Source organism: Sturnus vulgaris, chromosome 5, assembly GCF_052056855.1.
Source record: "Sturnus vulgaris isolate bStuVul1 chromosome 5, bStuVul1.hap1, whole genome shotgun sequence".
Taxonomy (NCBI): domain Eukaryota; kingdom Metazoa; phylum Chordata; class Aves; order Passeriformes; family Sturnidae; genus Sturnus; species Sturnus vulgaris.
This window is the reverse complement of record NC_142247.1, coordinates 8,740,131-8,761,304: the sequence shown is the minus strand read 5'-3', so window position 1 is coordinate 8,761,304 and position 21,174 is coordinate 8,740,131. Positions and strand designations below refer to the sequence as shown.

Genomic DNA, 21,174 nt, shown 5'->3' with positions numbered 1-21,174 from the left:
CCGGGTGCGTTTGGGTCTAGAGGAAAGGTGCGGCAGCAATTGCCACTGCCGATTGAACGGCACCTTCTGCGTGTCCTGCACACTCAGCTCTGTGTCAAATTCTCCCAGAGCTGTAGATTCTCCGCACAGAGTGCAGAGAGCAGGAAAAGGAATAACAGTATTTCCTCTTGAGTGCTCTTTGGTCTTTGTGGGCAAGGTGGTCATCTCTGGATGCAGTGCTGGGGAGACGGTTGACACAACACTACTGCTGCTGCTGGCACAGTGCTGCTAGCCAGCGTTTGTCCTTACTTCTCTGGATGCCACATTCTGCCCTCTTCTCCCATGCACTGGCAGGTTGTTCTCTGCTGCCAAGTGCGAGCTCCACAGGCACAGCTCTGTGCATGGGACCCTCTCTCACTGCTCATTGTTGACTATCAGTTTCAGCCACCTTTGCAGATCCACGTACTGACTCATGGCTTGGGAGTGGGCAACGGGATCCATCTCCAGGTCATGGAAGAGATTGTATGAGCTGGCCATGAGGACCTCAGGGGGCAAACGGATCTCCTCAGGAAGACCCCGGTTGCCAACAATGAAGTGATTGAGGCGTCTCACTTCCACACATGTGCGCAGGCTCTCGCTGATGTCTACCAGTCGCCTCACAAAATATCCCCTGCGCCATTGTGACATGGGTATGATGCTCAGGAGGTGCATGACAATGGTCTTGATGGTATAAGTGGAAAAGCCAAATCCCACCTGTACACGGGTGAAGAACTGCAGGCAGTTAAGGTGCAAGCTGTCAGAGGGCGCCTGCCTGGCGATATACTGAAAGAACTTCATCTCTGCCACGGCGTAGCTCTCCGGCCACACTGTGCTTGACGTGTAAGCTTCCCTAGGCTGGCTGCTTACAAAGATGTCCGAGTCGCCTTGCCGCACCCCAAAGAGGATCTCAGTGCGGAAGCTTTCTGTGCCATTGGTCACCTTGAATTGGCAGGAGCGTCTGGAGGGCAGCAGCACTAAATGCCAATTGTGGGACTGAAGCAAAGCTGGCCAGACCGCTCTCACCAGCTGGTAGAACCAGCGGGCAGTTTTGTGCACGTCCAGGTAGGAGTCAGTGCACAGCGTGTCAACGAGGCTGGGATCCTGATTGCTCCTCAGCTCCTCCTCGGGGTGGTGCAGGAAGCACAGCCTGTTCTTACCCTGCCGCGCTGAGCCGCAGGTGCACTCCTGCTGCACGCGGACGCGGAAGTTCCTGACGTGCCTCTGCCCTGCACTCTCCAGCTCCAGGTGGAAGCTGTGCCCTCGCGGAGGAGTCATGGGTACCAGCACCTGGTACACAACGTCCTGCTCACGGGGACTCCAACCTTCAAAGGCACTGCCCACCCCAATGGCTTCTTGCAGGACTGGGTAGAAGCTGTTGGACAAGACGCGTTGAAAGTAAACTGCAAAACTATCCATAAGGAGAATTATCCAATGGCATCCTATCAGCAGGTCTTGCACAGGCCACTGGACGTTCTCCATAACAATTCTTCCAATGTTATCTGCTTGACCACGCTCAACAAGTTCATTTCCAGCATTAGCTTCGTCATTTGCAGCAGGGTTATCGAGATCCTGTGCATTGCCAGCATCATTGTTGTTTTCCTCCCCATTCGCACCGTTATCTTCGTCTTCTTCTCCTTCATTTCCAACATTGACTGCTTCATTTCCAGCACCTTCTTGATTTCCAATATATCCTTCATTTGCATCCAAATATCTGCCCACCTCTTCATTTGCGCCATTGTTTGCTCCTCGATGCACCAATCTCCTTGGCGTCCTTGTCCTGCACATACACCACAGGGCAAAGAGAAGCAGCAACAGCTCAACACCAGCCCAGAGCTGCCAGAGCTGCAAGGCAGAGCAGAGCAGGTCTCCCCAGGCCCGGACATCCTGCTTCAGGGCCAGCTGTTCAACTTCCATCTCCAGCCGAATCTTCTCCTCTTCCTGCAGCTTGGCACGCGCCTCCATTCGCAGACGGGTCACCTCGTCCAAGCCATCCCCCACGGGCTGTGGGTACTGGAGAACACTTTGCAAGAGCAAGAACCACAAGACCCAGGTATCCATGGTCTGCAGGAGGATGGAGAGAAGGCCTTGAGTGGCACTGGGAGGGAGGCAGCTGCCACTGGTGACAGCATGGACGGCAATGCCAGGGCTCTGGGGGCAGGAAGGACAGGGCCCCACACAGCTGGCAAGCAGCGACACCTGTCCCACTGCCCCAGCAGTGGCAGCAGCAGCAGCAGCAGCAGCAGCACGGTGCCCTGCCCAAGGCTGTCCCATCAGGGGCGGTCCCTGCATGCAGGGGGAGAAGCCAGCCCCTGGAGCTGCATTTCTGCCCCGGCCCTTGTCACCAGCCTGGCCTCCCCACCACGTGTGCACTCACCGCTTGCCCAAGCAACACAGGGCCAGTGTTACCTGCTGGGGCCTTTTAGAGCTACCCCCACTGTGACATGTTCCCCATGATGTCACACATGTCACAGTAGACTACAACAAGGCAAACTCCACCCTTTTTCCCGAACCCAACTCAGCCAGTCAGAGGGGCCCCGGTATATTTGTTAAGGCAGACTTCGAGTGAATCTTCTTCAAAAAACTTCCCTTGGTCTTCTTTTGGTCTTTCTTATCAGCTGCCCTGCATTGGCAATCTCATCAATATCTGTTTTGGAAGGCCCCCTTGAGGATCATTGAATTTAAGCCTTGACTCCACGCTGATCTGCAGTTAAATCTCCCAGTCACTCCATTTGGAAAAGACCCTGACGATCACACAGTCCAAACGACACTTAACACTGCCTACTGCACCAATCAGCCAGCTGCCCCAGTGCCACATCCACATGACTTTGAAATCTCTCTGAGAGTGCTGACTCAGCCATTTCCCTGGACAGCCTCTTCCCAAGCTTGCTATCCCTTTTCTACAAAGACTATTTCCTGGTCATCCAATCAAAACCTCCTGTGGTGCAACTTGTGGTAATTTCTTCTGCTCCTATTGCTGGTTTCCTGGGAGAATATAATGACTCTGACCTGCCTGCAACCTGTGGCTTTGACCTTTTGAGTCTTCATCCTTTCGTCCGGACTAGCTCAGCTGTTAGGGTGAAGCCTCAGGATCCGCCACATGAACGTGAATAAAAGATAACAAAAGAGGCTCTTTCCCCCTGGGGAGCCTGCAGGGGTTTATTTCTTGTGGTTCCCCAGGAGAGACAGGAGAGAAAGAGAGAAAGAGACAAAGAAAAAGAGGGGGAGGTCAGGGGGCACAGGTCTTTTCTAGGGTCTGAAAGGGGGGGGCGGGAAGAATTTGGATCTTGGCCAGCTAGGTATGGCCAGGAGGGGAGAGGGACCAGACCACAGGACATTGCAGGGGTCACGAAATCTACCATTTCCAATACATCTAGGAAGATACAACAGCAACCTCCCTTCAGGGAGCTCTAGAGAACTATAAGGTCCCCCCAGAACGAACTTTTCCTCTGTGCTGTACACCCCCACCTCCGTCAGCCCTTCTTCATCACAGCTGTGCTCCTGACCATTCCTCAGCTCTATTTCCCTTCTCTGCAAACACTCAAGCACCTCCGTGTCTTTCTTTTCATACGGGGACCAAAAGTGAATGCAGGATTTGAGGGACAGCCTCAGCACTGCCCTGTGGGAGAGGACAGTCCTTGCTCTGCTCCTGCTGGCCTCACTGGTTCTGACAGAAGCTGGCATGCCATTGGCTCCTTGCCAGTTTCCAGCCCCTCTTCCCCCAGCCTGCTGCATTTCATGGGGTGGGAAAGACCAAAGGGCAGGACACAGCATTTTGCCGCCTTCTGTCTCATACAGGTGCACTTGACCCAGCAATTCCACCTGGCCAGATCCCTGAGTAGAGCCTTCCTTCCTCAGGCACATCAATGCTCCTGCTCTACTCATTTTCATTGTGATTTAACTCCATTTGCTGACTTTCTCTAAAACCCCCCTGCCCATGTGCCAGCATGTCCGTGAGGATTTTGCTAACCTGAAGGCCAGACTCTGAAGATGGGATCCCTGCACCCAAGAAACGCCCTCTCCTTCTGGGCCTTTCCATGGCACTGGCAGCACAAGTGAGAGCCCTTCCCCGGCCTTTGTCTTCAGCAAGGTCCCACTTTGGGCAAAGCCTCAATTCTCTAGGAGGTCCAAATCAAATGAAGGCATGTGGCAAGAGGGTTGCTAGGTCAATGTGTGCTGGGCTTCTTCTGTTGCACTTGAATTTTTGATACTTTTGACTGGCACTTTCCTCGATGGAATCATTAATTCCACGCTGCACTCCCTCTTTCAGTGTTTCTTATCCTCACAGTTGCCATACAAGTGCCTTCAAGAAAAATAGCAATAGCACAAAGGTCTGTCTCTGGGGCCATCCATGAAGCGTTGGCCACTGTCCTCTTCTCTAGGCATGCTCAGCATGGGGCAAAGAAAGTACCCTGAATATACATTTCCCTCTTAAAATTACAGCTTCGATGGGAGATGTCCTTGCCTATTTTCATCGACTACAGCTTGGCAGAAGGAAGGAATATCAGCCCTGACATCATTTGGATCTCCTGGCAAACAGGTCAGGACATACAGTCAGACATCCCTGTGTTAAGTGCAGTGGAAATATTCCTATAGGATATGAACTGAAAGAGAAAAAAACCCCACAACCCTATCCTGCTTTGTCCACACGTGCCTACCATGCTTGAATAATGTTATAACTACGTAGTTGCCTCTCACCTCTGGGACAACTGAGCTACAAAGTTGCCTGTGAAATATCCATGAAATCACAGCAACAAGGTTGTGGAGAAAGAGGCTGGTTGATGAAGAAACCTTAGACTACTGAAATGTGCTGGGCTAGGCCCAACAAAAACTAAAAGGCACGTGAAAGTAACTTTAAAGATAAACTGGAGAAATTCAAAGCAGGAATGCCACTGGAGCAAATGGAATGGAACCCAGCAGAGGCAAATGTGGATAAAATATCCAATAAAAACAGAGCACTGCTGCAGTTAATGCCATGCAACGGCCCTGGCCCCTCTGCTGCAAACCTCGAGCTCAGAGCGACTCAACAGGCTGTATCAGGAAACAATTCTGTCATCCTAGGCTGCAGGATATAGAAATATAGATATGGAGAATGGATGCTGTATAATTTGATTCTGTGGTGAAATCATCTAAGCAGGGCCTGTTCACATATGAAAAGCCTTGGAATAAGCTCACGAAGGAGAAGGCAGTATTCTCATTGGGGCAGCTTAGGAATTCAGTGTAACTTGGATAAATTGTATCTTATGGGCTGTGGCCTGTCCATTTTTTCCAATACTATACCAGCACTCCGCGATGTCTTGTCCTGACATAAACCTCTGGTGTCAAGAAGGTTTATGCACACAAGGAGACACCCTGCCCCTGCAGGGACCATTCTCAAGCTCTTCTCTGGTCTCTAACACATCAAGAACCCCGTGGCCTCGCTGCTGCACCCATCTCCCCCGGTTCTCTCTCTGCCCGCCACACTCCAGAGCCCCCAGCTGCAGCTGGCACGGCCTCAGCGCCCGCCCTGTGCCCTCCCTCCCCGACGGCCACACCAGGCCCTGCTTGCTGCCCTCATGGTGCCACTGCTGGCCCCAGGGCTCTCCAAGGCCTTCTGCGGGGGCACCTTCCTGCAGCCTTTCAGTCCCTGCACGGGCCCAGCACACACCTGCCCAGGGGCTGTGTACAAGGGCCCGCAGGGACAGCACCAGGCCCAGTGGCTTCCCACTGACACAGGGCGGCCTCAGGCTGCAGATGTGGAAGAAATTCTCGGCTCTGAGGCCGCTGAGGCCCTGGCCCTCGCTGCCCACAGCGGCTGGGGCTGCCCCAGCCCTGGCAGTGATCACAGGGGCCAGGTTGGATGGGGCTTGGAGCAACCGGGCCTAGTGGAAGCTGTCCCTGCCCTGGGCAGCAGGGCTGGAACAAGATGATTTCTAAAGACCCTTCCAAGCTCAGCTCTTCTGTGATTCTGTGATCCCAGGGGCCGGGGGCAGCTGGGCCGAATTTCTGATTAGAACCCCTTAGAGCCCTGGAACCTTGGGCTGACTTCAAGGACACCGTGCACAAGCCCAGACTCACAACTTGTCAGATTTACCAATACCATAGGTCTGCCTGAGATCAATCAAGTCTAGCACGATACACATTCTGGAATATTGTAGTTTATTGAATCACGAGCTAAGCAGTTTCTGGCTTGGCAGACATAAATGTACTAACTCTAAAGCGTAATTTTGTGTCCCCAAATGACAGAGACACTATCAATGGCTTTCCTTGCACATAAAAATAAATACCATATGTGGGAAATAGTGATCTCTACGTTATATATGTCATAAATTCATCTATTTTATGAAAAGCTTTCCAGATATCAATGCATTAATATGTGATTCAACAGATAGTGACAATAATCATGTACTACATTGAATTGTTTAAACATAATTACATATACGATCAGTTCAAATTAATTAGTATTGTGATATAATAATTACAGTTTTGTTTCATTCATATTCTTTAAATTCAAAAATTGTTTTATTCTATTTTACTATTATATGTGATCACTGATAAACTTTACTCTATATCATACGTATGCATTAGATATATTTTTATATATGAAATTAAGAGATAGATTTTTATCTATAGAATATTTTAAGTCAGCTCCAACACAGTTGGTACAATGCTGACCTAAAGGTTTCCCTTCTGGGGACAAGGACAAACACTGTCCGTTGAAGGATCCCAGGCATTGCCCAGAGATTGTGGACTCTCCCTCACCGGAGAGAGAGTCAGGAACCGTCTGAACACAATCCCTTGCAATGCACAGCAGGAATGCCCTGCTGGAGCAGCCCTGGACCACATGATCCCAACTGTGGTCCTTTCAAAAATTCCCTCCTCGGGGAGTCTGAGATCGGCATCTTTCCACCAAGTGTTGCTCTGTGAGGGAAAATGGACTCTAAGAAAGAGAGGGGGCAGTCACAGTCCTGCTGGCAATGCCATTCTCTCTCACACATCCCCTGGCCACGGCCTCATCAGCTACATCTGCTTTGACTCCCCAAGTGCGCTTTTGCACTAGAGGACAGGTGTGTCAGCAATTTGCCACCACTGACTGAGCGGTGCCTTCTCTGTGTCCTGCACACTTCGTATCACCTGCACAGATATTTTTCTGAAGCTGGACAGGTTTGAGCCAGTTTCATCCTGGGCTGTAGATTCTCCACACAGAGCGCAGAGCACAGAAGAAAGAATAATAGTATTTCCTCTTGAGTGCTCTTTGGTCTTTGAGGGCAAGGTGGTCATCTCTGAATGCAGTGCTGGGGAAACTCTCAACACAACACTACTGCTGCTGCTGCTGCTGCTGGCACAGTGCTGCTAGCCAGCGTTTGTCCTTCCTTCTCTGGATGCCACATTCTGCCCTCTTCTCCCATGCACTGGCAGGTTATTCTCTGCCGCCAAGTGTGAACGCCACAGGCACAGCTCTGTGCACGGGACCCTCTCTCACTGCTCATTGTTCAGGATCTGTTTGAGCCATCGGTGCAGATCCACGTACTGACTCATGGCTTGGGAGTGGGCAACGGGATCCATCTCCAGGTCATGGAAGAGATTGCGTGAGCTGGCCATGAGGACCTCAGGGGGCAAACGGATCTCCAAAGGAAGCCTCCGGTTGCCAACAATGAAGTGATTGAGGCGTCTCACTTCCACACATGTGCCCAGGCTCTCGCTGATGTCCAGCAGCCGCCTCACAAAATGTCTCCTGCGCCACTCATGCACGGGTACGATGTTCAGGAGGTGCATGACAATGGTCTTGGTGGCATAGGTGGAAAAGCCTAAGCCCAGCTGCAGGCGAGTGAAGAACTGCAGGCATTTGAGGTGCAAGCTGTTAGATGGAGCCCGCCTGGCAATGTACTTGAAGAACTTCATCTCTGCCACGGCGTAGCTCTCCGGCCACACTGTGCTTGACGTGTAGGCTTCCCTAGGCTGGCTGCTTACAAAGACGTCCGAGTCGCCTTGCCGCACCCCAAAGAGGATCTCAATGCGGAAGCTTTCTGTGCCTTTGGTCACCTTGAATTGGCAGGAGCGTCTGGAGGGCAGCAGCACTAAATGCCAATTGTGGGACTGAAGCAAAGCTGGCCAGACCGCTCTCACCAGCTGGTAGAACCAGCGGGCAGTTTTGTGCACGTCCAGGTAGGAGTCAGTGCACAGCGTGTCAACGAGGCTGGGATCCTGATTGCTCCTCAACTCCTCCTCGGGGTGGTGCAGGAAGCACAGCCTGTTCTTACCCCGCCGCGCTGAGCCGCAGGTGCACTCCTGCTGCACGCGGACGCGGAAGTTCCTGACGTGCCTCTGCCCTGCACTCTCCAGCTCCAGGTGGAAGCTGTGCCCTCGCGGAGGAGTCATGGGTACCAGCACCTGGTACACAACGTCCTGCTCACGGGGACTCCAACCTTCAAAGGCACTGCCTACCCCAATGGCTCTTTGCAGGACTGGGTAGAAGCTGTTGGACAAGACGCGTTGAAAGTAAACTGTAAAACCATCCATGAGGTCAGTTGTCCACTGGCATCCCCTCAGCAGGTCCTGCACAGGCCACTGGATGCGCTGTATTACAATTCTTCCAATGTTATCAGCATGATCAGGGAAGTCGACTTCATTTCCAACATCATTGTTGTTTGCTGCAATTGCAACCTCATTGCCAACTTCGTTGCCAACATCACCGTCTTCGTTTGCTGCAACGTTGTCGACTTCTTGGGCATTGCCAGCATCATTGTTGTTTTCCTCCCCATTCACACCATTGTCTTCGTCTTCTTCTCCTTCATTTCCAACATTGACTGCTTCATTTCCAGCAACTTCTTCATTTGCATCCGCATTCCTGACCTCTTCTCCATTCGCACCATTGTTTGCTACTTGATGCTCCAATCTCCTCGAGCTCCTTTTCCTGCCCACATAGCACAGGGCCAAGAGAAGCAGCAACAGCTCAACACCAGCCCAGAGCTGCCAGAGCTGCAAGGCAGAGCAGAGCAGGTCTCCCCAGGCCCGGACATCCTGCTTCAGGGCCAGCTGTTCAACTTCCATCTCCAGCCGAATCTTCTCCTCTTCCTGCAGCTTGGCACGCGCCTCCATTCGCAGACGGGTCACCTCGTCCAAGCCATCCCCCACGGGCTGTGGGTACTGGAGAACACTTTGCAAGAGCAAGAACCACAAGACCCAGGTATCCATGGTCTGCAGGAGGATGGAGAGAAGGCCTTGAGTGGCACTGGGAGGGAGGCAGCTGCCACTGGTGACAGCATGGACGGCAATGCCAGGGCTCTGGGGGCAGGAAGGACAGGGCCCCACACAGCTGGCAAGCAGCGACACCTGTCCCACTGCCCCAGCAGTGGCAGCAGCAACAGCAGCAGCAGCACGGTGCCCTGCCCAAGGCTGTCCCATCAGGGGCGGTCCCTGCATGCAGGGGGAGAAGCCAGCCCCTGGAGCTGCATTTCTGCCCCGGCCCTTGTCACCAGCCTGGCCTCCCCACCACGTGTGCACTCACCGCTTGCCCAAGCAACACAGGGCCAGTGTTACCTGCTGGGGCCTTTTAGAGCTGCCCCCACTGTGACATGTTCCCCATGATGTCACACATGTCACAGTAGACTACAACAAGGCAAACTCCACCCTTTTTCCCAAACCCAGCTCAGCCAGTCAGAGGGGCCCCGGTATATTTGTTAAGGCAGACTTCGAGTGAATCTTCTTCAAAGAACTTCCCTTGGTCTTCTTTTGGTCTTTCTTATCAGCTGCCCTGCATTGGCAATCTCATCAATATCTGTTTTGGAAGGCCCCCTTGAGGATCATTGAATTTAAGCCTTGACTCCACGCTGATCTGCAGTTAAATCTCCCAGTCACTCCATTTGGAAAAGACCCTGACGATCACACAGTCCAAACGACACTTAACACTGCCTACTGCACCAATCAGCCAGCTGCCCCAGTGCCACATCCACATGACTTTGAAATCTCTCTGAGAGTGCTGACTCAGCCATTTCCCTGGACAGCCTCTTCCCAAGCTTGCTATCCCTTTTCTACAAAGACTATTTCCTGGTCATCCAATCGAAAGCTCCTGTGGTGCAACTTGTGGTAATTTCTTCTGCTCCTATTGCTGGTTTCCTGGGAGAATATAATGACTCTGACCTGCCTGCAACCTCCCTTCAGGGAGCTCTAGAGAACTATAAGGTCCCCCTATAACGGCTTTTTCACTGTGCTGAACACCCCCACCTCCGTCAGCCCTTCTTCATCACAGCTGTGCTCCCGACCATTCCTCAGCTCCATTCCCTTCTGTGCACACACTCAAGCACCTCCGTGTCTTTCTTTTCATACGGGGACCAAAAGTGAATGCAGGATTTGAGGAACAGCATCAGCGCTGCCCTGTGGGAGAGGACAGTCCTTGCTCTGCTCCTGCTGGCCTCACTGGTTCTGACAGAAGCTGGCATGCCATTGGCTCCTTGCCAGTTTCCAGCCCCTCTTCCCCCAGCCTGCTGCATTTCATGGGGTGGGAAAGACCAAAGGGCAGGACACAGCATTTTGCCGCCTTCTGTCTCATACAGGTGCACTTGACCCATCAGTTCCACCTGGCCAGGTCCCTGAGTAGAGCCTTCCTTCCTCAGGCACATCAATGCTCCTGCTCTACTCATTTTCATTTCCACAAATTGTTGAGCACTCTGTCCTTCTCTGTTCATGTTCATTATTGGGCAACGAAAGTACCCTGCATACACATTTCCCTCTCAATACGACTACGTCGAAAGAAGACGTCCTTGCCTATTTTTATCGACTACAGCTATGCAGAAGAAAGGAATATCAGCCCTGACATCTTTTGGATCTCCTGGCAAACAGGTCAGGACATACAGTCATACATCCCTGTGTTAATTGCAGTGGAAATATTCCTATAGAATAGGAACTGAAACTGACAAAAGTAGACAATCTTATGCTGCTTTGGCAACACCTGACTGACATGATTGAATAATTTAATAACTAGATATTTGTTTCCTCTAGAAACCCAGTGCCCATCTCAGGGGTCTCAGTACCTTTTGGAGTCTTTAAATAGGCAGTAACTGCATTAAATTACAAGTGTCCTTCCTGGGTAATAAAGTTCAAAACTCCTGCTTCTAGATCTTTCTCATTTAGCTTGAGAAAGGCCAAGCGGCAGAGCATCTTCCAGCAGAAGGAAGATACTTGTGGAAAAGCAATAATAACACACTCCTGCTCTACGACTAGATATACGTCTAAAATACAGCCAAGTCTTTTCAAACCAACTTTTGCTGATCCAAAGCACAAACTGATGGCAAAATCCTAGAGCAGGTAACAGCATCTTATGAGTTTTGCAGAGCTGGAATGAACACACAACCAGCCAGTGTGGGACAGTCCTGTCCTACACTTGTGGTGACACACTCAGCTGAAGCCATGGGCTCTCCCCTCCATGATGCCATGTCAGCAGTGCCACAGGCCAGACTTCATCCACCTGGAAGATGAACACCAGACAGGCACAGCTTGGGTTTCTGTGGTCCCACCAAGACCCTTCCATGCACAGTTCCAGGGCTCAACTGCAGCATCTGAGGTTCACCCTATACCCAGTAAGGACAGGAATGCAACTGAGTCCCTCCATCAAATTATTTTCTATAGCATTACACAAGGACTGTTACTTAAAAATAAAGGCAGAAATTCTCAAGTAGTCCTCATGTCTTCTCATCATGTTCTAGCACCTATATTGCCGTGTTATTATCAGCTGGGATGAGAGCAGAGGGACAGAACTCCTTGCTCCAGGATGGTTCCTCCTTAAAAATACTGACAGAGGCATGAAGAAGGCACCTGCCTCTCTTCAGCCCCACAAAAGCTCCAGGAGAAGTTCACAAGAGTTTACAAGTTCACAATGTCAGAGATGCCTCTTTCACATGCCCACTTTTATCTCTTCCCCTGCCCCAGCCTCCTCAGAGCAGCAGAGAGGGAAGCAGAGAGAGAAGGCAAACCCAGGCAAAATGTGAAGATCTGCAGACAGATTCTGCATCTTAGTGTATTTATTGTCGTGGGTAGGATTAAGTACAAAGCTTAAAGGGAGGGGGAAAGCAAGGCCCAGAAAAAAAGGATAAAAATTGCATACAAATAACTGATAGTGGCATGAGAATCTGAATGGGGGGAAAAGGTTGGCAGCTCCACATATCTTTTTCTTTGTTTCTTTGTTTAAATAGCAAGGCAGTGGGGTATCCTTTGAAAGCAGATAAGCCTGATATTTCTATTAGCAATAGTATTAATAGTATTATTTTTCTAGACCCATTATCTGATATTTGCTCTCACCTGCTTGAGGCAATCATTGAAGAATTAAAAAACACAACTCAGTCACCACTTCAAAAGCTTTGTTTTTGGCTTTTTTTTTCCCCCAAGGGAATACAAAGGTACCACTATCACCATGGCTCTTCCCATGATAATTATCAGGAATATACTTCAGACTCTGGAATCTGGAAAACAGAGAAAAAGGCTGGAAGGATAACCACTGTGTTAAAGAAAAATAATATTCATAAAGTGGTCTCATGTCCCAGTGCACAGCCACCCCATCACTGCCAAGCAGGAAATTCTACCCAATGGAGGCATCCCCCAAGTGTTTAGCACAGAGCAGCTATGTCAGAGGTGTTGGCTTACATCAGTGCTTTTTTCTTCCCCTTTGCAAATTAAAGGATATTTCTGCCGTGATTTGTAATCACAGTGAAATGCAGATTTGCAACTAACTATAGTCTTCCTGACAAACCCCCACCCTCATGGAAAGTTCTTTAATTCAGCTTGTGTTGGTTCAGATTTTCAATTTTTCATACCATAAAATGATTCCTGAAATGTCTAATTTACTGGATTATTCACCATTTAGTCATTATGCTCATTTGGGCACCTGGAAAAGGAATTTTATACAGACTTTCTCATGCAGGAAGGCAGATGAGTACACACACACCCCCTCCATACACACTGTCAGAAACTACAGAGAGCTGAGAAACAGCATTATAAAATGAAAAGTAACAGGGCCTAAATAATTCTGAAAAACAGGTTATGCAGCAGCATCTCCCCAGAGTCCCTTTCCCTCTGCAGGAGCAATGCCTGCTCTTGCCATGGGTATGTGGTGAGATGTTTTCCTATGGAGACCACCCTTGGCCACCCCTGCTTCCAGCACATGGCATGAGGAGCACCTCACCCTGGCTTTACTTGCTATGAAATCAATCTAGTTTCCAAAGCACCTTTTTTTTTTTTTTTTTTAAATAAATAATCTTCATTAGAAGGCAGCAAGCTAAAACAAGCATTAAAACACATCCTCACAGACAGATAAATATGAAATTAAACTCACAGCAATTGGATTACTGCTGCTGTCAAATCACAGAAAGAATAATTTCAGAGAAGAGCATACCTCCAGCTATTAGTTAATTTTCCAGTACAGTAATTCAGGCTATTTGCTGATGGATTTTGCCATGTCTGATTACTAAGCAGTTAAAAACCAAACCCCGTGCTTGGAAACTACTGGTTATCTACAGCGATTTCTCCAAAGATAATGCAAACAGGATTTCCATATTCTGTTTGATTCAGCTCCTCGATAGACAATCAATTCTTAAACCACACATGCTGGATTTTCTTCAGAGCTTGAATGAGAGGAAATCAGAGATATTGGAAAGTAATAAGGGAATATCCTCGTTTGTGGTCCAGTACTCTTTGCTACATGCAAATATGACTAAGTATGCAGAGAGGCGGCCACTGAACAGTCAGCACAATTATCTGCAGCTAATCCAAAATATTTTAGGAGCAAAAACAGAGGGAGCATTTTCATGCTGCTACTAGGATTGCAAAGGAGCGTTTCTTGATTGGACTGGCTCCAAGCCAGCAACAAATGGATTTTCTGGAGCCACCAAGTTTGTGATAGATTTTGTTCAGAGGAAAGTTGTGGGGAGGAGGAGGTGGGATCTCTTCCCAGGCATGTGTCCATGGTTCTCCCTGTAAGGGTCAGCACCCATACTCCTCCCACCTAGCCTGCCATTTGTGTTCCACGGGTGGGGTCTGTCACTCTCACAAGCACTCTGTGACACTCCTGCTTGTCTAGGAGTTGCTCTGGAGGACATCCATGCAGCATCCCCACGACGGCAGACTGCGTATTTTGAAAAGGATTTTCCAACACGCTCTAATTGGGTTTAACTCCCACTGAATTCACAGCGAACTCAGTGGTGGGAGTCTTGAAAAAGGAACACCCACAGGCCAGAGAAAGCACCATTTTTGGACAGTATCAATGCCTCCTCTGGGTAGAGGAGGTTGGAGGGAAGGCATTGCCTGCCTGGCACACATTCCACCTCTCCTCATACACAGCCACCTCTGAGAGACCTTCATTCTTCTACCCTCAGAGCTATGTGGTCACTTCCACCCATGTATTAACACCAGTGCTGGCAGCATTTCATACCTAGTTTTGTAGGAATAATCTCACAAGGAACAAGGCAGTGAGAAGTCAGAGAACAGAGAATTTTCCAGCATGCTCAGTGAGGTTGTTTGCTGGTGGATTTCGATACATTTGATTACCGAACCATTAAAAAAATCTCTTTGGAAGTACTATCTGCCCACCAGCATTTCCCCTGTGGGTATTGTCCTGAGCATTTATGTGACAGCCTATATGCAGCTGAGCTCCAGCAAAGTCTCAGGCTCTGCACCAGCAGAAGCAGCACAAGCTGAGACCTCAGAGCTGGCATTAAAGCACACCATGCTCAGCTTGCTGCCCACTGAGCTCTTTCTTCCAAGGGACACACACATGAAATTTCCCAACCATCCATCAGGATTGTGTTTTCTTGCCTATGTTACTCTGTCTTTCTGCTGTCAGCATCTTCTTGGAAGGTAAGACAAGGAGAGCTGTGAGGCTGTTGAGAAAATATAAACCTTCCCTGTGCATCCTCCAGCTGTCGTCCCAGTACCAGCCAAGTTTCTTCCTTCTCCAGGCTACCTGTGCCTGCTTGCTCTCCTCCTCCAGGTAAAACTCAAATCCCCTTCCCTCCTTGCCTTGCCACGCTTCTCAGCTGTCATGGGGTATTTGCTGCTCCTCCTCACAGGTTACTTCCTCAGAGGTACTGCCACATCCCCTCACCTATGGAGCTGGAGGATCTGGGCAGGGTTTCCTCTCTCCAGGAGATGGCAAATGCCTGTGGAAAAAGAGGTGCAGAAAATGATAGTTGCCTCACCCCACTGAGGGCTCTGGCAGCTCCACTGCTGAGAACAAGACAGGCTGAGCAACAGAAAACTGACAAACCCTGATTAATAATAAAGTCATAATAAAACTGTGCCAGCTGGCAGCAGCATTGTCTGTCAGCAGGGCTGGATTTGTGCGGAGGGAGCCTGCTGTCGTCTGGGTCTGCAAAAACATGGAGCCCCACAGGAATTGTGGAGAGTGAGGGTGTCCCCCCCACCCTTGTCCTTGTCAACAAAAGTCCCACCCTGCACCTACAGACCAGTCACAGCATCTGACACACTGCTGGCCATGCTGGCCACCCATTTGGGCAAGGCAGTCACTGGATTAACGGTCTGCAGAAGGAAAATGACTGGGGTTTAGGGCTCACATGGACGAACTTACTGATTTACTGACTTCCACTCTGAGTTGGGCACGGATGGGTTCGCAGAAGACACACCTTGGCAAAGGGATTTCGTGTGCAAGATGTGCAACAAGGCACTGACAAGTAAAACATGCACAGTGATTCACAGCTACAGATTTATTTAATAGAGAAAAAGGCCATTTTAAAGACATGGCCACGCCTTGGGATCACATACAAGCACAGTCTGAAGGATTTTATGCTCCTCAGGTATCACCTGTAAACACTGTCTCAGGCCAGGTCTTTGGGGTGCTCAATGCATCAGCTCAGCTAAATAGCAAGGAGGTAATTGGGAAGTAGTTTCACACTGTCGCATATCTCATAAAGCTAAAAGAGCATTTCAGTAGAAAGTCACTTGGGTGTAAAGCTTTGCCCTGCCTGCTCAGCATGACAAACTAGCCCAGGTGAGTCAGCTCAATGGGGTAGCTTTGCCTGGATTACACTACAATGTTTTCAGTAAACTGCTACAAAGAAGAGAAAAACATGCAATGCCTTACCTAAGGGACCTGAAGAATCCAGTTCTTCCAAGGAGCCTTTTACAAAATGATCATACTTACTATGATCAAGCTGGTAGTTTTATCAGTACTTTAACATTCATGTTTGTGTATGCTCACTTCTTATTAAACACTACTTCGGTTTATAGAACCTGGTGATAGCTGGTCCTACACTTAATAGCCTACTCTGTGTCAATGTTAAAAGTTTGCAGAATCTATTTTTGGGTTTTTTTGCAATAAAGCCTGAGACTTTTATGTTTTCCTGATTCTAAACTAAAGGGAGGAATTATTTCAAAACATATATTAAAAGAGAATTTTAAAAAATATGTTGAACCAGCTGGAAGGAGATTGCGGCTTTGGAATATGAATCAATTTTCCGGATTTAATTTTCTACTCACACACTGGAGCTGCCTTTTCCCACCTCCACTCAAGAGAACAAGTAGGGACACAACTTCTACTTTATTTTTTTTATTATTTAAAAAACTTTTGGTATAGCAGATGACACAAAATGTGTTAGCTGCCCACTTCTGCAGAGATGCACCATGAACTTTGGTAACGCGCTATGAGCTGAATTAAATTGTCTGCCAAAAGCAAGCAAACTTTTCTAGACAATCTGTTATTTGACACACTCCAACCAGTAAAGCCTGTTGGACCATCTGCTCTGCATAAAGTCCAGGGTACGTGTTTTACATGGTTCTAAACTTAGCAGTGAGCCAGAATCAACATTTCCACGGTGGGGATCCCCTACAAGAAATTCTATCAACAAGCTCTCGCCCTCTTGGCTTGGTGTCCAAGATCCGGGAAAATCCCTTTCCCCAGGCTATTTCCACCTGTTCACTGCCAACCTGAGCCACCCAGGAGAAGTTACACTGCTGCACACACAATTCCTACCCATGGGCATCCATAAATCCCCTATACAACCACAAAAACCCCAGGATACATCAACTCTACCAGAGGAGGCTGACCTGTTGAAGTTCTCAAACACTCCAAAAATTTCAAACCCTCCCTATTCAACATCTTCCTGCCAAAAAGGGAACACAGCCAGGAAAACTACACACACACAGACACACATATCCCAGCTGCCTTGCATCAAAAGGTTAAAGGGGGAAGGAAAATAAGCTCATTACTGGATCTAGCTGTACTTCTGCATCCCTAACACACTGGCTCAGTCAAAATGTTATCTGCTATCTTTGATATTTTTTTAATGTTGGAGGAAGGATAAAGAAGTTCTTCTTGCACCACTGAGAAACATTTTAAATTATTATACACAGCAGCCAGCTGGTGTTTCCAGAGTTTCTACACAGCTTTTTTGCATTTCAAATACAGCTTCTCTACCAGATACCTTCCCAGTGGCACCCTGGCAGCTCTGAGTATGGAGAGGGGAAGGAGCTGTTGGACCACCTGTGTCAGCAGCACAAGGGGGGGCACAAAATGGAGGGAAATTGGGGTGGACAAGGAGTCAGAATGCCAAAATACTGAAATATGTAGGGAGAAGTAAACATAGAAAAATTGGATGCTAGAGGATTATACATTTCTTCCATAATTTTAGTTGGTGTGTCTGCAGAATAGCTGACAAAATACAACTATCTGATTCCACTAGGAGTCTTTTTCTGACTATGACACTAGTATAATTTAATGTGGCCCAAATTATCCAGACTTTTTCTTATTTTATAACAGAATTGTGCACTTCAATTGTGTTTAGGGTCAGATAACACACCTGCAATAGTATTTCTAGTAAAAACATCCACGAAGAGAACTACTTTGGTACTTATGGCTTTTTTACACTGTGAATTTTGTTTTTCCTCGCTTTTGATCCTTGACAGCCTGACTAGTGCAGTGTTTACAGACTTTAAAATATTTATTATGTTCTTCTGGGGCTAGCAAATGGATTATGTGACAGGTGGTCTAGAAAGACATCTAACCCTGGGGACAAACCAGACCTCGTCTCTCTCAGGAAAAAAAAAATAATAAAAGGAAAAATAACATATTTTCATTACACTACTGCCATTTCTGATCATGTATTTCAATTTTCCATTTACCAGCATGGGCACAACCTTATAGCTGGGCTCTATTCCCCAAAGGAAACTGAAGCATCCCTGTCATGGGGTGTGTGCTCCCTGCAGCCCAAGGATGAGCTCAGTGCAGGCTGCAGCTGTGGAGCAGGTAAATCCCAATGCTACCTGGAATACAGTGCAGGGAACAGCATGAAGCACCCCAACTAAAATTCCCCAGCATTTCATAACAGCAGATTTGGGAAGCTCCCAACTAAGCATCCAGTTACAGTTCTGCAGATAAAACTAATTGTTTTTTGACCAAGCTACTACATTCTCCTCTAATATTTAGCTGCTATTCTGTATTATTTTATTGGCTCGTTGCTGAGGTGTGTGGAATTAGTTATGTGCAGCCTAAGAGAGGGCATCAATGGGAAAAAATCCTTAGTAACTTGAACTTTAGCTAGTGGCTAAAGCAGAATGACTTCTAGGACTCTGGTCGTAAAGGAATGACATGGGGAAAGGGTTAGAAAACTAAGGGGGGATGTGAATAGCAAAGGTATCCTGATGCACTTTGTTCAAATCAAAATGCAAAAAACCTAGAGGTGGTTTGTTGTGTTTGGAGTTTTATTCCTAATTTTTAAGTTCTAGAAAGTACACTTGGTTGATGGAGAAGATGGGACAGCAGAGATGTGCCAGTCCACAGTTCCGCTGTCTTGATTTCATTATCACTTGCCTCGAAATTCATCTCTCCATACCTCAGTCTTTATACCCTGTTCACAGTCTCACCATCCTAGAAAATTTTGAATGGCTGAGGAAACCCATCCATCTCCAGTGAGCAGAAAGGCTCATATACACTATTTCTTTTCCTCCAAAGTAACACTTTCACATAGTCTTTATTAAAATATTAACTGACTAGAAAAAAAAAAATCACTTATAAAAAACTGACAATGGCTTTTACTCTTTGGGGAAATTTCAGCAGTCTGTAAGAAAAAGAACAGCAAGATCCCTTCATACAGACACAAGCACAGCCTATGGAGAGGAAGAATTTGATTGAGCTGCTTTCATGGTTTAAAAGCCTAATTGCCAAAGAGACTTACAGCAGCCACTGTGAGAATGGCTCCCTGCAAGAAACAACACAATAGAAACCAGTGTAAAGAAAAAAGGAAAGGGAAAAATGAGAAGGAAGGAAAGGACAAACACTAAGAATTGCACTCCCACCCATCAAGCAGGTGGAGACTGTCAGCATTTTCCATCTGGAGTTCCCCTGCCCCATTGCAAAGCAGCAAGAGCCTGGCTTCAGGGCTGCAGCTACATGAGGGGGGTGACAGAAATGTCAGTGTAATCCTGACAGGACCATTTCCCAAGGAGGAGAAGGAGGTTTGACAGCAGAGGCAGCTCTCCAGTTCCCTGTCTCAGACTTTACAGACAGTACCAGTCTCAATCAGTGGCTTGATCCTGTTAATGAAAACTTCTGTACATCTACATTCCCTCAAAGTCACCCTAGTGACTCTACCCCTTCCACTTGCACTGCTCTCCACACAGCCCTACCACTCCAACTCTGGAAATGTGTGTTTTTATGGATGAACTTGGGTATTTTGGAAAGGGTGGATGATGGAAAGATGACAGCAAACAGGATTTGGGAACCCTTCAGATCTGTTCCACTTGCCAGCTTCTGCTGTGACCCAAAGCCACCACACCACTGACCTGTGGGACAGGAAAAGCAACAGAAGGGCTTTGGAAGGGACTTTAAAGATCATTCAGTTCCCACACCTCTCCTGTGGGCAGGGACACCTTCCACTAAACCAGGTATTGGAATATTCTCTTTAGCTCAGTCACTTTATTATTAAAACTGTGCCAAGGCTGTGGCTACATCACAAATGTAAATAGTGCACTTGTATACTACACCAATTTATAGAGTGGGTGTCTGTGTGATGGATTAGCAAAATTCCACAGCATGTTTTAGGAATCAAACACAGACTCTTTATCGAAGTGTTCAGACACATCAAGTGTATTATAAGTTTGCTCTGAGCATAAAAAGCAGATTAAAATGTTAATTTTTGGTCTCAGCATGTTTTTGATTCAAGCACATTAACCATCTTTTTTCCCTCTATATTTTCAAAAGAATGACTTATTTATAACAGGCTTAGGCAAGCTGGTGTTGAAAAGGGAATATAACCCTTTCTTGTATTAAATAGCAAGATCTAGACTTCCCTGTTGAGAAGCACTGGATTTATTTATGCCAGAGAAGTGGAACACAAAACCCAGGGCACACAGAGAAAAGTCCAGCAGTTTCCTTGAGCAGTAATAACCACTGAACCAGGACAGCAGCAGCTAACCCTCCCAGCACTGGTGTCTTTTTTCCTAGCCCAGGCCATGTGCCTGGAGTCACATATTGGAACTGAATTCTGATCATCAGCACAGGGCAAGAGGTTCAGGATGGCTTCCCAGGAGGAAAAGGCCACACTGCTACCAAATCACTGCCCAGCCCCTCCTGCCCCCTCACCCCTGCTCTCCACAAGCCACATCCTGGGTTTATCTGCTCAATAGCAATTCATTCTACAATGAATGCATGTTCTTGTGCAGTGTTACAGAAACCTAAAATTCTGAGAAGGTCTCCCAGTTGATTCTTGGAAGCCCATTAAGAAATTAAGGAATCAAGCAAGGTGCCTATGGGGACTTGCAAATGAAAGAAGCAAGTGTTCTTTACTTAAATTGTCCAGATCAGCACACACAACTAACATTTGCTGGGGAATCAAGTGATTTTGGTAGCTCATTGGCATCACACATTGTATTTTCTCTGTTAAAATGTCACGAGCTAATTCTCGGTGCAGAAAGGACTGGTCTCGGGGTAGTTTGCACAGCTCTGTCCCCCAGCAGCTGTGCAATATTACCATTTTCAAAAGACTTACCAGCATTGCTATCTAAGGATCTTCCCTGGGCTGCATGATCCAGAGGTAGACACAACAAATTCTCCTCTGTAAATGTCAGCACTCGCACTCGGAGAGCTCTGGTTTCCCGTTAACACACAGATGGAGGATCAGACCAGAGATCAAATGTCAGAGTTACCAATGGCAGGAAATTAAATCAGTTTAGATGGAAGCA

The 21,174-nt window shown here is 47.8% G+C and overlaps 2 protein-coding genes across 3 annotated transcripts; both read right to left on the bottom strand.

Annotated features, from left to right (window-relative positions):
- Positions 1–393: 393 nt before the first annotated feature.
- On the bottom strand, positions 394–1,515 carry LOC106854822 (inositol 1,4,5-trisphosphate receptor-interacting protein-like 1). The gene has a single exon (XM_014878942.2). The coding sequence runs from the start codon at positions 1,495–1,497 to the stop codon at positions 394–396; it is 1,104 nt and encodes a 367-aa protein (XP_014734428.2). The 5' UTR covers positions 1,498–1,515.
- Positions 1,516–6,627: 5,112 nt separating this feature from the next.
- LOC148223540 (inositol 1,4,5-trisphosphate receptor-interacting protein-like 1) lies at positions 6,628–9,193 on the bottom strand. 2 transcript variants are annotated; one of them, XM_088166136.1, is made up of 2 exons: positions 8,878–9,193; positions 6,628–8,748 (listed from the first exon to the last, which is right to left on the bottom strand). In XM_088166136.1, exons 1-2 carry the CDS (start codon positions 9,187–9,189, stop codon positions 7,474–7,476), a joined length of 1,587 nt encoding a protein of 528 aa, XP_088022262.1. In that variant the 5' UTR covers positions 9,190–9,193; the 3' UTR covers positions 6,628–7,473. The 2 variants fall into 2 exon arrangements, with proteins under 2 accessions (XP_088022262.1, XP_088022263.1); XM_088166137.1 differs by having other exon boundaries at positions 6,628–8,669; positions 8,955–9,193.
- Between the last annotated feature and the right edge of the window lie 11,981 nt (positions 9,194–21,174).

Coding starts and splice junctions, on each gene's coding strand:
- LOC106854822 (XM_014878942.2), bottom strand. CDS start 1,497: ATGGAGAACGTCCAGTGGCCTGTGCAAGACCTGCTGATAGGATGCCAT.
- LOC148223540 (XM_088166136.1), bottom strand. CDS start 9,189: ATGGATACCTGGGTCTTGTGGTTCTTGCTCTTGCAAAGTGTTCTCCAG. Junction 8,749..8,877: donor CGAGGAGATTGGAGCATCAA/GTAGCAAACAAT, acceptor GTGAATGGGGAG/GAAAACAACAATGATGCTGG.